This window comes from Lactuca saligna, chromosome 5, assembly GCF_052625555.1.
Source record: "Lactuca saligna cultivar CGN05327 chromosome 5, ASM5262555v1, whole genome shotgun sequence".
Classification (NCBI taxonomy): domain Eukaryota; kingdom Viridiplantae; phylum Streptophyta; class Magnoliopsida; order Asterales; family Asteraceae; genus Lactuca; species Lactuca saligna.
Genome location: NC_136421.1, coordinates 267,615,093 through 267,633,809, shown reverse-complemented (window position 1 = coordinate 267,633,809; position 18,717 = coordinate 267,615,093). Strand labels below are relative to the sequence as shown.

The 18,717-nt window shown below is 29.7% G+C and overlaps 1 protein-coding gene across 1 annotated transcript; it reads right to left on the bottom strand.

Annotated features, from left to right (window-relative positions):
- Positions 1 to 908: 908 nt before the first annotated feature.
- On the bottom strand, positions 909 to 2,382 carry LOC144997742 (uncharacterized). The gene is made up of 4 exons (XM_078957610.1): positions 2,178 to 2,382; positions 1,758 to 1,874; positions 1,495 to 1,665; positions 909 to 1,146 (listed from the first exon to the last, which is right to left on the bottom strand). Exons 1-4 carry the CDS (start codon positions 2,253 to 2,255, stop codon positions 1,051 to 1,053), a joined length of 462 nt encoding a protein of 153 aa, XP_078813736.1. The 5' UTR covers positions 2,256 to 2,382; the 3' UTR covers positions 909 to 1,050.
- Between the last annotated feature and the right edge of the window lie 16,335 nt (positions 2,383 to 18,717).

Genomic DNA, 18,717 nt, shown 5'->3' with positions numbered 1-18,717 from the left:
TATATATATATATATATATATCAAGGCTGCATAAATCGGAATTAATCGTAGATTAATCGTTTTATGTACTCCAACCAACTAGGATTAATGATGCTTGACATAATTAGTGATTCATCCGGTTTGGTGGATTAATCGATCTTAGCGGGATTAATCAGTCAACAAAAAGTAAAAAATAACAATAAATAAATAAATAAGGTAAAAAATGTCAAAAAAAAATCATAAAATTAACTTTTTTTTTACTCCAAAATTACCAAAATTTTAAATATTATAAAAAATATTCATATTTTTGTATTTTCAAATTATAAAATTTCATATTTTCTAATTTTGAAGTACTTGTTTTTCTTAAGATATATTAACTTTTGATTAATTTTAATACTTTATTAATAGTTTATAATCCCCGATTAATCTCTGTCAAAACCGATTAACCAACTCTCCTTTTGACGGCATTAGCAAAAACCCAACCGATCCATGGATGCCATTTTGACGTAATTAACTTTAACTACGTGTTGATTTTTACTTTTAACTGAATCCATAACTCCTCCAATCTGATTCGGATTTTTACGAATTTAATATCCTTGAGATCATGATGGAACAAGTATTGAGACTTCATTCCATTTATTTAGGTGTTTATAAGTTTAGAATTCTGGTATGATTCTTGTTAGGGGTTTATTATATGGTATTTAATTTATTGGTTCCATACTTCAATTCATTTGAAATACTCGGAACCCCAATCAAAAAATTGTATTCTCTTCTCCATTCTGTCTTTTATAATTGAAATTTTATGAATTATAATACAACTCGCCTTTTGGTGTTTTCCTTCAAGGATTTCCACCTAATCTTATGCATTCTTGGTTTGTTCTAGCTGTTCTGTTTATCATGACATTTATAGCACGAATCACTTCTCTAACTTAGTAAAGAATGTTCATTCTCACATTATTCCTTGATAAGACAACATTCAGTTACACTAGTCCTAATATGTTGAAGGAACTACGTACTGCCCAGTTTAAGGACCTTGTTTGTATACATCTTGTACGGATGTACAGTTTTATATTAATCTTGGTTGTTTCTCTCACTCGTATTCTTGATAGCTTTCAAAATGGCTTGTTTTACCACATGTGCATCAATGTCATCAACGTGTCCCTCATTCTGCAAAACCGTAACATTTATCAATATAAAAGTTGGATTGGAGAACGAGACTTACCTATAAATAATTGCAAAAATAAGCAGTTGGGGTGTGCAAAGTTGTTTACAAAACAAATGGAAAGGCAAGTATGGGACATTTTTCTAATTCTCAAGAAACAGAATTTACAAAACCAATGCATGTGTCGTTTCTACCATTGACGTACATAAAAGCAATCGAACTAGACCTGTAATAATATGAACAATTCTTTACGAATTAACATATCTGTCTCTATGTGTATAAGAATAATGTTTAAGTGAAATTAAATCATATATATACGAAAACACATCTAAACAAGTAAAATAACTTCTTACTTCGCTTATGGCTTGGAGATGGAACTTATTGGAAGAGGACACAGCAGCATCACATACGTCAAGTCCAAGCTCCTCAAAGGCTTCCAGGATTGTGACAAGTAGACCAGGGCAATCCTCTTCAGAATACACATTAATTCGAAAACCTTTATCTAGGGTTTCTACTCTGACTTGCTAAATTTTGGAAAGAAAAAATATATTTAAGATACAGTATGAACGCAACGTGAAGTATTATATCATGTTTTGGAAATGAAACAAGAGTTTACCATAGGTAATGAACTATATTCGCTCGAACTTGTGATATCTTCATTAAGTCTTTCTACTTTCTTTTTCAGTTCCTCGATATACTTTGATGCATCTACAATAATTGATGTTTTGTGAACCTGCAAGTCATGATAAAACCAAGCATCATATAAATCTGATTTATGATTAACAGTTAATTACCTTTTGTTCAACAGTACGACAACATCTACATCAAAGGATAATCATGTAATTAAAAAGGTACACATAAGTAGCATGCGTTCAGAAGTGGTGCACTATAAGGGTAAGCAAGAAAATCGGAAAATCTATGTACATCAATATGTTTTCTTGTGGGCCGGGTCTCACTAAACAATCAAAATATTAAAGCCAAATAATTCGACTCAGATAAATTTCTATATGTGCAACATCTAAACTAAGAAGTTTACAGCATTTGAATGGGAAACCGAACGAAGTTGTTTTATCTTCTGATATAAAGCAGATCTTTCCTCCTCCTTAGAACCCATTATTGTATAATATATCTCTAAGAGCTAGCAAACTTTCATATGGGATCTTTCATAAAGAATGAGAGATATAAAGAAGAAGAAGATGGTTTAAAACATATAGTTGTGGGCTTCGCATGAGTACCAAAAAAGCTCTCAATCATCATATAGGGTAACACATAAACAATAAAATATGTTTGTGCAATTACAGAAGCACCCTTCTACCGGGATTTACAGTGGGGCTAGCTATTTAAAGTAAAATAAAAAATATATAACGCGGAAAGATGACAAAGTTGTCGGAAACTGTATGCTTGTTCACCAGCTAATCTGATCACAATTTCATGGGATTATAACCAGTATTCTATTAAGACTTAAACAGTACTTCTCCCAAAAGTTGGATGTGTATTAACCTTAACGCAAACATATGTTCTGACAGCATTCACAAGATCAATAGTGTACCAGATAAAGTCATACCCAATTTCAGTCACAAAAAAAATATTTAGAATAAACTCTAACACAAGTACTTCAATCACTCAAAATATGGCCGGTAAATTTATAACTATTAATGACTAAATATGACATTCTAAACCTTTGGTGCATCGACAAGATTGTGGTGCTAGTTATCTCGTAATTGCAGTGATAATTTATTAGATGGTGTTAAAAGGCATATTTCTTTTTTGCAGGTCTTTAGTAGATGTAAAAAGGTGCAGTCCTAATTTCAAGAGTTGGGTTAAGATTGCTACCAAACAATTTTATCCAACAATCTTGGAATTACCAATTAACATATCTTAATTGTTATATATAACAGGGATAAGGTACACAAAATGTTATATATATATATATATATATATATATATATATATATATATATATATATATATATATATATATATATATATATATATATATATATATATATATATATATATATATATATATAGAGAGAGAGAGAGAGAGAGAGAGAGAGAGAGAGGTAAGTTCAATTGAAATTAAAAATAAAATAAAAATCTTCATATTCAACCTAAACCATATATTTTAAGATTGCCGCTCTAACCCTCTGGTGTACCGATGCGACAGACCTGATATAATCGAAAATGATTAGATAACGTCATATGTTTCTTTCTCCTCCGCCACCATCCCCACCACCACTACGTACCACCAACTCTGACATCAGCCGACCTCATCACTGTCACTTCCGTTACTTATACCACCGTCTCCTCTATCACCACCATCTTTTCTGCCTCTAACTGTCATAATAATATATGATTACTGAGTCTATAAGCAGACATATATATATATATATATATATATATATATATATATATATATATATATATATATATATATATATATATATATACATACATTGTTGTAAACTCGTCAACTTGGCCGAATACTTCTCCGAATACTCGTTACCCGGCCCTTGCCGAGGCAAGTTACAGAATTTTGAGTACTCCCTGATCGGTACCTTACTGAACTGAGCAGTGTTGTAAAACTCAGACAACTCGGTGATTAATATGTATAATATATTTAACGATTTATTATATAACACAAACACATGTGATTATTACTTTATATTTATCTTAATTTTTCATTAATTATCCACAAAGTGAAACCATTATGTGTTTTTCAGTTTTTATGTATTCATATATATATATATATATATATATATATATATATATATATATATATATATATATATATATATATATATATATTTCAATCAACTTATGATTTTAACATATATAATTTTCCTAAAAGTATTTCTACATTAATTACCGAATCCGAATACTCCCGAGTACTTCTGAGTACTCGGTACTCAATAGTCGACCGAACAGATACCAAGTAACGAGTTCTCTCTCTCTCTCTCTCTCTCTCTATATATATATATATATATATATATATATATATATATATATATATATATATATATATATATATATATGAGCATTTATGATTATGCATATACTGCTGTTGTCGGTACATCGAAGCGTTAGAGCTGCAAATGAGAAATGTATAGCTGAGGTTGAATCTCAACATCTCTACTTTTTTTTTTAATCTCAAATGAACCGTCCGCCATATATATATATATATATATATATATATATATATATATATATATATATATATATATATATATATATATATATATATATATATATATATATATATATATATATATATATATAGTTAACTTAATTTGAGATGCGTCTAAATTTGTGATACCGTTAGACCACTTTTTTTAATTAAATATTCTAATATTTTGTTATTCAAAAAAATATTATATATTTAGTATTCTGATATTCTAAAACAACATTTTTATCATATTTACATTGAAATATTCTAAAAGCATATAATATTAGAATATTGTACATATTATATTTTTACAATAATTAGAATATTAGAAAATTTTACTGTAAAAAATTGGTCTCACCGTCTCATAAAATTATGTCCGTCTCAAATGAACTTATATATATATATATATATATATATATATATATATATATATATATATATATATATATATATATATATATATATATATATAGATCCGGTAAGAAATTTTTTTTTATAGGAAGGTAAGAAGTTTTTTTTTCTACATAGTTTTTTGACGAACAAAAAAAATGAATCACTAGATGATTCATTTTTAAGATGATTCACAAGAAAAATTCTTAAAAAAACATCTTTATGATTCATTTTTAAGTAAATTAAGAAAAAATTCACTTTTATGATAATTTTAGTGAATAACAACAAAATCATTATATAAATGAATCATCTAGATCTTTTTTTGAAAATTTATTCTTGTGAATCATCTTACAAATGAATCATCTAATGATTCATTTTGTTTGTGTGCGAAAAAAATATGTAGAAAAAAAACTTCTTACCTTCCTACCAAAAATTTCTTTCTTATTTGATCTTGATTCTCTCTCTCTCTCTCTCTCTCTCTCTCTATATATATATATATATATATATATATATATATATATATATATATATATATTCAAGTTCTCCATATACTTACATTAAGTTTATTTTACACCTTGTCACCGGGATCAACATGAATTAGTTTCAAAAGTTATATAATATAAAGTTTAATGGATATGACTCAGCTTGAGGATTATCATAATATTCAGATTACGACAATCTGCTTTTGGGTATGGCCCAAAATATGACAGGAGGGACAAATTCAGATTTGCTAGGCACGTTCAGTAAAACTAATGCAGTTTGATTCACCGGCTTGAATGTAACCCATTTAGTGATCGAATTTTTTCTAATTTACCGATCTTTTGCCACAGGAGACTATGGGGACAAAAAATGACAGTGACTATAAACAAAGACAAGGGGAGTGATGGTTCAGTCTATCGAATACCCCCGTGAGATAGTTTTGGATGCATTAACAGCTAATGCTGGCAACGGAAACACATACTTACAACACAATTTTGTTTGACATCTGACAAAAATTCTCTCTTCTCTCTTCTTTCTATGTGTCGCTGTCTGAAGTCCCCACACCATCATCACGAGATACATCACAATCACCCCTATCTGTCAATTTTGTTTACCTTGGTTATTCTTTTTCCGTTGGTTGATATCTTGCTCATGATTGTACCATCTATAGTGCATGTTTTTCCCATATTGGTGGTAGAAACTTGCTTTTCAATTTGGAAGATGAGATGCATGGAATTTGTAGATGATGGCATTAAAACTAAGGACTTATAGCCGAATCTATAATTCATTTAGCTCTAAATAGTTAAATGGATTTATATATTATTGCCATCTAGTATTTTATGTTTTTTATTCTAATTTACTATTTAATATTATAATACATTAACCCTGTAAAGTTTAATAAATTTTGAAGTTGTCACCATCATATATTTAAACACAATTGTTAGTTTATAAATAAAGGATACAGTTGTTAAAAAATATAATATTTAAAAATACATTAACTAAAAATTATAAAACCTAAAACATTCAATGCCTAGAAATACATTAATTAAAAAAAAGTATGTTTGATCTTGAGCTTTTCACAACGTTTATTCAAAATCTATCACCTCTCTTCCTTCATTCACTACATGAAATAGATGTATTACCGGTGACAATGTCGCCGGTAAAAGCCAAATTTGTCGTTGTTACTAGTATTCCCAACATGTTGCCTCTATTACATCGTTGCTAAAAATCCGTTGCTAAGACTCTTTTATCGTCAATAATACCCGTCGCCGGTAATATACGTCACTGGTACTACCCCAAGTCTTAGGTAATATCGACACTATAAGAAAAAAAACCATTAGCGACGACAAAAGTCGACGATAAAGATTAGCGAAGTCGACGGTAATGGTAATAGTTGTGACGTGTCGTCGGTAATAAGTCGCCGCTACTGCTTTATTGCTATTGATCAAAATGTCACCGGTAAAGAGATTTGTCGCCGTTAATGACCATGTCGCACTAGTATTTTGCATCGTCGTTAATGCTCATGTCACCACTAATAGTGTCGTCGGTAATAATATTTTTCATTTTTAAATTTTTATTAATCAACGAATTTTGGTATCAAAAAACAGATACATTATGACATTAAATACAGAAAAAAAAAATTACATAACATCCTATTAGATACCAAATACTGTTATAATAAATTTCATACCAAAATAAACAAAGGTTTACAATTGTAACAAGTGTCAAAGTGTGAAGTGTGACGACAAGTCTAACATACAACACACACATTAATTATCTGACATACCACCATCTCTGTTCCCATCGTTTCCTCCCTGGTTATTCCCCGATTGAAAAGATGCATAAAACTACTCCCTATAAGTCGGGTTTTTGAGCATTGCCTAGAGATTTTCCAACTACATAATAAATAATATTATATATAAACTTATAAGTTAAATTATCAAACATAAACAAAATACTGCCAATGTACAATACTATTTCTTGCACTTAAATACAAGATATACCAAATGTACATTGTTATTTCTTGCACTTGGGACAAAAACACAATTACCAAATCAACATACATTTTATGATGCCAAAGCAGATTGTTATTTTTAAACTAGAGATATAAAACCAAAGGATATTTCTATTTTTTACACTTGGGACAAAAGCCCAATTAACAAAGCTTTTAGAAAATAATTATCACAAACCAAAATTTCCAAATCAACAAGTATTTTATGATGCCAAAGTAAATTGTTATTTTTAAACTAGAGACAAAAAACCAAAGTACATTGTTCTTTATTGCACTTGGGACAAAAACCCAATTAACTAAGCTTTTAGCAAATAATCACCACAAATCAAAATTACCAAATCAACATGCATTTTATGATGCCGATGTATATTGCTATTTTTAAACTAGAGACAAAAAACCAAAATACATTGCTATTTCTTGCACTTGGGATAAAAACCCAATTAACAAAGCTTTTAGCAAATAATCACCACAAACCAAAATTACCCAATCAACATGCATTTTATGATGTTGAAGTATTTGTTATTTTTAAACTAGAGACAAAAAATTAAAATACATTGTTATTTCCTGTACTTGGGACAAAAGCACAATTAACAAAGCTTTTAGCAAATAGTCACCACAAACCAAAATTACCACATCAACATGCATTTTATGATGCCAAGGTGCATTGCTATTTTTAAACTAGAGGCAAAAAACTAAAATACATTGTTATTTCTTGCACTTGGGACAAAAGCACAATTAACAAAGCTTTTAGCAAATAATCACCACAAACCAAAATTACCAAATCAACATGCATTTTATGATGCCAAAGTATATTGCTATTTTTAAACTGAAGACAAAAAACCAAAGTACATTGTTATTTCTTGCACTTGGGACAAAAGCACAATTAACAAATCTTTTAGCAAATAACCACCACAAATCAACATGCATTTTATGACGCTAAAGTACATTGCTATTTATAAACTAGAGACAAAAAACCAAAGTATATTGCTATTTCTTGCACTTGGGACAAAAGCACAATTAGCAAATCAACATGCATTTATTGATACCAATTACCAAAGTGTTTAGAAATTAATCACCGCAAATAAAAATTACCAAATCAAAATGTATTTATTGAAATTAAATAATCTTGTTTTACATGTGATGGTTGTGGTGGTGGTTGTCATGGCTGTGGAATCGGCGGGATAGTAAAAGGTTTCCAGTTGATACCTCTGATACGGCCACATCGTTCTCCTAATACTTTCTCGAAATGAACTCTTTCTTAAGCGTGTGTTAACTCTCTTCCACCTTCTAGCCGTTGCATTTGTTCTAGGAGCTCTTCTACTAACCGATTCTATATTTCCCAAAAGTGATTAACAATTAAGTATAAATAAACACTTAATTATATGATAAAATTATAATAAAATACTTACGTATTGTTTTTCCGTGTCCAAAGTAACAAATAGATCATCCCTATCAGTATGAGCCTTGCAAAATGTTTCCACTCTCTTAAGGTTATGTTTAACATTAAAAATTGGATTATATTTTCAATAAATAGTTACATGTATCATATGTTACATTCTTATAGAAAGTACTCCTATATGAGCTCGACCCCTCACGATTCACGGTCGTTTGCATTTGATGGACTTTTTTGTTCCTTGCTGAAGTAATTTTGTGTTCATGTATTTAGAAATACTCAATTGTTTTCTTCCAATTATCAATATTCATACCATCTGGAGGGTTGGCTAATGCTCTCGAGATATCTTGATACCCTCCGATTTCCATAAAATATTCTTTTGCATCAACTTTACGCTCTCGATAACCTTTTAACAAAGTTGCTTGAAAACTCTTTGTCAACGGATGAGCTTCTGGATCCCAGTACATCTGATCTAAATCAAAATTTGTCTACCAAAAGAAAAAAGTTAACCAAGTAAAAACCAATCAAAATTAAGCATATAAAATATTTTTATATAAATAATCTACCTCTAAATATTATAAAACTGTATCCTTTATTGCAGAGGAAACTTTTTTCCAAATCCATTTATCAAAAGGTACCATCTCCCACTTTATTTTTCCAACTTCTTTTGCAAGCATGTCTTCCGGCTCTCCTATGGGATCATATGTCATATCCCTATCATAATCCATGTTAATCGGTTTGCCCTTATTCTGTAAGAGCGCTCTTTCAAGCTTAATATTTTTGGCTTTGCCTCGGCCTTTCCTACGTTGCTCAACTACAAATATAATCAAAAATTATTAGAAACGGTATTTAATTTATAATAACTGAATAAAAAAAGTAAATAAGATTTCATAATTAGACTTACGGACCAGCTCATGATGACCAACACCTCTACCACTTGGGAAAGGTAGTCCTCAACTCCATCGCCCCCATGTCCACGGCCCATAACAGCAACCATGGTGTACACAAATCCATATCGACATCATTTCCTGAAAATTTATAAGATATACAGATACGATTTTTATTACAAATACACATTACATAGGAATACACATTTACATAGGAATAAACATTTCTATTTAAATTAGGAACCAAATAAAGTTCATGTTACAAATATGCATTACATAACAACTATTCTAATCATAATCTTCCTCATATCCTTTAGTGTCTTCTTCGGTATCATAATCAGAACCAGTCTCAATTAGTCTCGCAATCAGAAACATCATTGACTCTACCAGTTGGCGGAGGAACTTTAGTTGCACTTTCTACATTAACAACGACTCTAGAAATGTTTCGAAAGTACATGTTGAAATTGATAAAAAAAAGTGGAGCATTAGATGAAGGGATATTTGATCTACGTCAACATTATCAACATTTTTGTGTGAGCCATTATCAACATTTTGGACAGAGTCATTGTAAGCAAGTTGGACGGGATATTTGTTCAATGGTAGATCCCAAATACTGTGATGATTAACATGCTCGACAACACACCGATGGCTATCGTTTTGGTTTGTTCGAGAAGATCTCTAATGTAGAACAATTATTTGGCTTGTGAAACATATATGAGTTGATCATCTTTGTATCATTCGGGTCGTGTGTCGATACTGGTGAAATTATCACTAGAAATAATTCTTGTTCAAGTATCTAACCACTTGCAATGAAATACTATAGTTGAATAATTATGTGTATACCTCAACTCTATAATCTCTTCTAACTGGCCATAATATTTCTCACCTTTCTCACCCACCACTATAACCCCAAAGTTTTGTGTTGTGCGTTGTGCATCACGACTAAGTACCATAAACCTAACACCATTGACTATGCATACAGTGTAAGTATAAGCATTCATTTGCGGACCCATTGCAAGAGCTGACAACTCTTTATGGAATTCTAGAGAGTTTTCTGTTTTTTATGAATCTAGGAAATATAAAGTAATATGTTTTATGTATTCTTTAGATTAATGAAACAAATTTGTTTCTTAATTTGTGTTACCTTTTCACGAAACCAATTAGGAAGTTCTCTCTTGTCATCACTTTGGGGATGTTCAGATTTGAATTTTCTACGTTGATGACAAAAAGATATAAATGTAAAAAGATAAAAAAAAAAATTAAGGATGAAAGTTAGAGATAAGAATAGTTACTTGATATATTGTCTGACTTCTTCACAACTATTCAATACAAACCATTACATGTTACATATTTCTGTTAAATTAAGAGTTTTGATTTGAGTTGTGCTGGCCGGCCAACATATAGACTCAAACATCCAAAACTTTGCCTTTTCAATGACAACGTCTTCATTTCTTTCAAGATGATTGAATTGAGTGAACAAAACGATAAAGCTTCTTTAGCAACATAACCCTCAGCTACAGAACCTTCTAGCCTCGCCTTGTTTCTAACATAGTTCTTTAGTTTTTTCATATACCTTTCGAAGCGATATATCCATCTCATACATATCGAGCATCCGACAATCGCTTCATCAGGTAAATGAAAAAGTAAATGAGCCATAATGTTAAAAAACGTTGGAGGATAAATCAATTCTAACTTGCACAAGATTGCAATAATGTCTGCTTTTTCTTTCCTCACATCCTCCACCTTCAATGTTCCAAAACAAAGTTGCTTGAAAAACATACAAAAGTCTACAATAGGTGTATAAGTGTCTTTGTCTAACAACCCTCTAACTCCAATCAGAAGAAAACGTTGCATAAGAATGTGATGGTCATGCGCTTTCAACCCAATAATGTTAGACTATTACGAGCTGGCCAGTTGTTTATTGTCCACAAAAACATAGCTCTCATCGTGAAGAATGTGTTTGTCGCCGCATCTTTAATAAATACGCCCGAGTTCCATAAACGTTTAAGTTCTTCCACCAATGGCCTAAGGAAAACATCCATGTCCTTAACAAGATTTTTCGGTTCGGGAATCAACAAAGTCAACATGAATGATGAAACTTTCATACAAAGCTAGGGTGGCAGATTTTATGTGGTGAGTATGACCGGCCATGTGCTATATAGATTACACATGTTTCCAAATGGATTAAAACCGGCAGCTAAAAGACCTAGGCATATGTTGTGGGGTTCACTCAAGAAGTCAGGGTACCTTTTATAAAACATATTGCCAATGTTCCCCATTAACAGGATGATGCATCACACCATCTTCTGAATGTCCGGTACTATGCCAAATCATATTCTTGGCAGTCTGCCCCGAACAATATAAATGTCGTAGTCTAGGGGTCACTGGAAAGTACCGTAACACCTTATGAGCTACTTTGTTACAATTGTTGTTTTTATCGATCCATCGACTCTCTTTACAAACGGGACAAACTTTCAGTGAATCGTGTTCTTTCCAAAAGAGAAAACAATCGTTTTTTGCACACATGTATCGAGTTATACCCCAGATAAATAGACATCAGTTTCTTTTTGCATAGATAATGTGAAAGGGTAACCTTGTTTCCTTTGGAAAATGCTAACTGCAACAACTCAAGGAGTTGACCAAATGAAGTATTAGTTCATTTGTTGTTCACCTTGATATGGATTAACTTTGATAGAAACTCAAGGGAAGAAAATGTGCAACCAGGATACAATTTAGTTTCCACTTCTTCTAACAACTATGCAAAATCATTATCCACACCACTACCCCTTGTATTCGGGATTCCTTCATCAATGTTTGTATCATTTTTTATCAACTCCCACATCAAATCATCGATTTAATCGACCATTTCGTTACTTGGCAAGATGAGTAAAGGAATAAAAGATTCACCATGATAGATCTAAGTTGTGTACGACATACTAAAACCATTTATAAATATATGGCGTTCCACTACGATCGGGTACTTAAAGTAACGGTTATCACATTTTTGACATGCATATCTGATTTTACCATTACTATCAATGTGTGACTTGGACTTCTCGATAAAAGCTTTGAGTTCTGCTTGGAACTCGGGATAGTTTCGATGTGGATTATCACTCCAGCTTTTATCAATAGACATGATGTTGCTGAAACATAATTTCGGGTTTAGAGTTTAGTCTACGGAATTAGCATTGTTTTTTTTTTACAATCTACGTTGTTTTTTTTTTTACAAAAATTAACATCTTACTTTATTTGTAACATTGTACTTTTATAGCATCTTACGGTTGTACCTTTTTATATATTTTTTATTTATAACATTTTTGTCAATTATAGCATTGTACTTTAAAAAATTATATTATGTTGTTTTCTATTGATTGTAGTGCTTTACTTTATGTTTTCGAAGACATGCATCTTACTATTGTACCTTTTTATATAATTTTTTTTATTTATAATATTTTTTTCATTTTTTTTCAATTATAACATTGTAGTTTAAACAATTATATATATATATATATATATATATATATATATATATATATATATATATATATATATATATATATACACCATAAAATTAGGGTTATTATGTTGTTCTTTTTTACCTTGTTGCCTTTGTGAAATGTTGATTGCAACATCTCAAGGAGTTGACCAAATGAAGTATCAGTTCATTTGTTGTTCACCTTGATGTAGACTAAATTTGATCGAAGCTCAAGGGAAGAAAATGTGCAACCAGGATACAATTTAGTTTCCACTTCTTCTAACAACTGTGCAAAATCATTATCCACACCGCTACCCCTTCTATCTGGGATTCCTTCATCAATGTTGGTATTATTTTCTATCGACTCCCACATCACATCATTGATTAAATCGGCCATTTCATTACTTGGCATAATGACTAGAGGAATTAAAGATTCACCATGATAGATCCAAGTTGTGTATGACATACTAAAACCATTTATAAATATATGGTGTTCCAATCCGGTCGGGTACTTGAAGTAACGGTTAGCACATTTTTGACATGCACATCTGATTTTACCATTACTATCAATGTGTGACTTGGACTTCTTGATAAAAGCTTTGAGCCATGCTTGGAACTCGGGATAGTTTCGATGTGGATTACCACTCCAGCTTTTATCAATACACATGATGTTGCTGAAACATAATTTCGGGTTTATAGTTTAGTCTACGAAATTAGCATTGTTTTTTTTTTTTTACAATCTACGTTGTTTTTTTTTTTTACAAAAATTAACATCCTACTATATTTGTAACATTGTACTTTTATAGCATCTTACTATTGTACATTTTTATATATTTTTTTATTTATAACATTTTTTGTCAATTATAGCATTGTACTTTAAACAATTATATTATGTTGTTTTCTATTGTAGTGGTTTACTTTATGTTTTCGAAGACATGCATCTTACTAATGTACCTTTTGAAGAACTGAGAAAAATTCAGTAAACCTAGACTAGAGCAGTCCAAGTGTTGAAAATACTGAAACAGAGTTTCAAAATCATCAAGTGGCAAGTAATGCGGAAAATAAAGATTTGTGAATCACAAAATTATTGAGTAAAAAGTTTTTTATATGTTCAAGATCAATGATTAAAAAGTGTCTCATATTCATCAAGATTCAGTTACAAGTGTTTGAATGATAGACAAGCTAAAACACTCAAATGGCTCTCAGAGAACTAGTCTAAACAACAATTGTGCCAGAATGATCTGAAATGAGCAAGGAAGAGCAACTTTATAATGGATCCCAAGGGGTCTATTTATAGGCTTTAGAAAAGCCCATGACATGGCTTGACCAATCAGGTGTTGACACGTCATCATGACTTAGTCATCAGTTGACAGCTTTGCCCTACTTAACGGAGAATGGATGGAATATTCCAATTCCATTAGTATTCTGTTAGGGTTCCATCCAAGTTATGAGTCTTCATAATTCTTGAACCTCCTTGTTCAACATTGAAAAAGTGATGATCAACATGAGCATCATGTTGTTTAATTGTCTTCTTAGATGTCATCAACTTCTAGAAGTGTTGTTGATCATGTTGAGTAGTTTCTTGAATGTTAAACTATGTCTTGAACTTGAAGATGTACCACCACATGTTCATGATGGACGATGGAAGAAATTCATGTTCCTTTGAGCATTTGTACGTGCCTTCATTGTACATGATGAGTCATGTGCAGTTTTGTTGATCCATCAATGTGATCATGTTGATCCATTTACTTGAGTTGAGCCACCAAGTATTCATGTAGAGTAATCAACTCTTGTTGAGCCAAAGAGTTGTGGATAAGTCAACAATGTTTCTGATGAGCCATCAATATTCTAGATGATCCATCAACATCTTGATGCTCTACATATGATCTAGATGTGTCATCTGAGATCATGATGATCCAACTAGCTTTCAGCAAGTGATCCATGTCAACAGCAGGTGCTCCATATGTACAGCCTGTGCTCCAACATATGATTCTTCAAACACTTGTTGAATCTTCAATATCTTTCCAACCTGAAACATTCTGATAATGTTTATTAGAAAATGTAAATCAATACTCAACTTATTTCAAGTGACTATCACATCAAAATATTTTCCAACAGTTTCCCCTTATATGATGGTTACTAAAATAAGGAGTTGTAAAAAGTGTGTAAAAGGAAAATATTGATTTAACATTTTCCCCCTCTGCTTCAATGGAATTTTCTGTTGAAGCAAAAACACAAAAAAACTTTTAAAAATTATTCGAGAGAATGTGTTCCTCGAACTTGAAAATCTTGGTTAAAGAAAATTTTAATCTTCAACATGTCAATTAAAAAAAATTGGAATGATAAAAAAAAATTCGAATTTGCATGATCCAAACATAAATTGTTTTGTTAAGATAGGAAAATAAAGTGACAAATAGGAATAACTTGCAAACTCGTGGTTTATTTTATTTAGGCCAGAAGTTTGAAGAAAAGGGAAAGTGTTGAATAGGAATGAGAAACTTGATCTTTTTCGACAAACTGAAAAATAAATAAAAACTTTGATATTTTGCTAACATCATACATAAAGTGTTATGATAAAGCAAAGTAGTTAAGTCTTGACCTTAAAAGACTTGTAACATATCAAAAAAATAAAAACAAATAAATAAAATAAGAATGAAACTTCATGAATCTTCTCATAAGACCTTTTTCTAAATTCTGTATGTTTCTTTATTTCAGGTTCTGTATACCTATTTTTTGGAACCTACATTTGCTTAGGTTTACCCTTCTTCTTCTTGGAATTCATGTATCTTGCTTTGTAGAAAGAAATCCTGTCCATGAAGACACATATGACTTTCTGAAGTGATTCTCACATCTCCTCAGTACCCATGATTTTTGATTTTGGTGCACTTTGTCTTCATTAATCAACATTTTTCTGTAGGGTTTCATCCCATTGAAAGATCTACTTGATCTGGATGAAATATTAGGAGGCATTCTCTTTGTTGCAACACCAATATGAAGAACCTTAACAATATCATCTTTCTTTTCCGGTATAACATCATGAACTTTGGTGCAGGGATTTTCAACAACATTCGGAGAACATCGATCATCAACAACATCTTTCTCCTACTCTATTTTTTAGGACTTCCCAATCATTTTTACTTAGGGATATCCATCTGTATCTGGAGCAACATGAACACTTTCTTCTTCCTTTTTATGTTTCGTTTTCATTTCTTCTTCTTTATCTTTAATTATCAAATGGATCATATATATTTGAGTTATCAGAGATATCTCACTCATAATAGGATGCCACTCTCATTTAAATCCTTGAATGTACAACATTTCAGAATACAAGTTTTGACAAAGAGCAAATGAAGCTTCAGAAAAACGTAGATTTAACATTGTATCTTCAATAAAATCAAATTTCGACCAAAAGGCCAATGGCCTAGCGGTAAGGAGTGATCCTCTCATAGGAGAGGTCATGGGTTTAAGTCTCGGTGGAGATATAGATGGTTATTTAGGAGTATGTTAGTTAGTTTGCCGTTTCAAAAAAAAAAACAAATTTCGAAGATAATAAATGTAGATCTGACGTGAGAAACTACATATCTAGAAAAAAAATATTCAAAAACTCTTCAAAAACCTTTCGGATCTAGAATGTTTCTTCACAGGTCATTCAGATCTGGTGTAGATATAGAAATTCTAGAGTATAGATCCAAAAATAACTAACAAAACTTACACCAAATTCGTGCGAAAGATTCAACTACGAAAATATGCAACCTCTGATCTTTAAAACTTGAAAGAACAAATATTCTTCAAGATCAAGCTCTGATACCAATTGTTGGAACCTAGACTCACACAATACAAGATGACAATGCGAAAATTAAGAACAGTAGATGAATCAATCTCAGATAAACAAGAATTCAGTGAAATATTTCTTTAGTCATATGATCGTCAGATCTGATTACAATGGAGAAATCTCACATGAACAAAAATGAACTCCCATCTTCTCTGTGAATGAGAAAAACGAAAATTCTAGAGTAAAAAGAGGATCTCACAAAATAAAAAATAACCTAAACTTTTTATAGTCCTAGGGTTTAAAATCTGAAAAACCCTAAAACTATTAGGTCAAAAGTAAAACTTCATCTATCAAACATTTTAATATCTAACACCTTTTTATATAATTTTTTTTATTTATAACATCTTTTTCATTTTTTTTTCAATTATAACATTGTACTTTAAACAATTTTATATATATATATATATATATATATATATATACACACACACACACACACCATAACAGTAGGCTTATTATGTTGTTCTTTTTTACCGTCGAGATTAATTTTTATTTATTTATAGCATTGTATATATATATATATATATATATATATATATATATATATATATATATATATATATATATATATGTAGCAAGTAAAAATTTTAAAAACCTAAAAGGACATGAAAATGTAACAATTTCTAACTTTTGTTTTAAAAATACACACGTGACTTGGAAAAGTAGATATTACAATTTAAAAAAATTAAAAATTTTTATTAATGTATTTTTTAATTAATATAATTACATTTACTTGTAATTTATATAGGCAAAACTTGTAAGTATTAAATAAGAAGGTCAAAGATCCAACAAATCGCTTTTTTCCACACGGTTGTTTTATTTATAGTAGATGTACAAACATATACATGATTATTGAAAAAAAAATGTTTGTTTCTTTTAATATGTTTAGGGATTAACTTTTGTTGAATAAAAAACTAAATAAAGCAAAATTAATAATTTGGTATATCCATAAAAAAACATATCTTACTATTGTACCTTTATATATATATATATATATATATATATATATATATATATATATATATATATATATATATATATATATATATATATATATAAAACATTTTTTTGTTGTGTTTCCAATTATAGCATTTTATTTTACACAATTATATTATATCATTGCTTTCTATTTTAGGGTTTACTTTATGTCTTCAAAGACATGTATCTTACTATTGCACATTTTTATATAATTTTAATAATAAATCTATTTTTAATATATATATATATATATATATATATATATATATATATATATATATATATTAAAAGTAGAGTTATTATGATGACATCGAGATTAAACAATATATATACTTTTTATTTATAGCATTGTATAAATATGTTGCATATAAAATTTTAAAAACTAAAAAAAACATGAAAATGTAACAATTTCTAACTTTTGTTTTAAAAATACACATGTGACTCAAAAAAGTAGATATTACGATTTACAAAAAAAAAAGTTCAAAATTTTTATTTATGCATTTTTTTAATTTATTTTAATTAGAATTACTTGTAATTTATATAGGAAAAAGTTGTAGGTATTAAAAAAATGTCAAAGATCCATTGATTTTTTCCATTCGTTTATGAAAAACAATTATATTAAATAAATCAAAATTAATAATTTGGTATATGTTTAGTGATTAGATTTTTTCCGTGTGTATATATATATATATATATATATATATATATATATATATATATATATATATATATATATATATATATATATATATATATATATATATATATATATATATATATATATATATATAGTTAGGTTCATATATAAACACTATATTTTGTATGATTGTATAACCAATTTTTGACCAATAAGTTAATAAATATTTGGTAGTAATTAACATATAAATCAATAAATGCATTTTCAATTATAATCTTATAATTATTGCAACTCATTTCATTAAACTTCGCTCCTATAATTTTGGTA

Coding starts and splice junctions, on each gene's coding strand:
- LOC144997742 (XM_078957610.1), bottom strand. CDS start 2,255: ATGGGTTCTAAGGAGGAGGAAAGATCTGCTTTATATCAGAAGATAAAA. Junction 1,666..1,757: donor AATATAGTTCATTACCTATG/GTAAACTCTTGT, acceptor TCCAAAATTTAG/CAAGTCAGAGTAGAAACCCT. Junction 1,147..1,494: donor ATCTCCAAGCCATAAGCGAA/GTAAGAAGTTAT, acceptor ACGGTTTTGCAG/AATGAGGGACACGTTGATGA.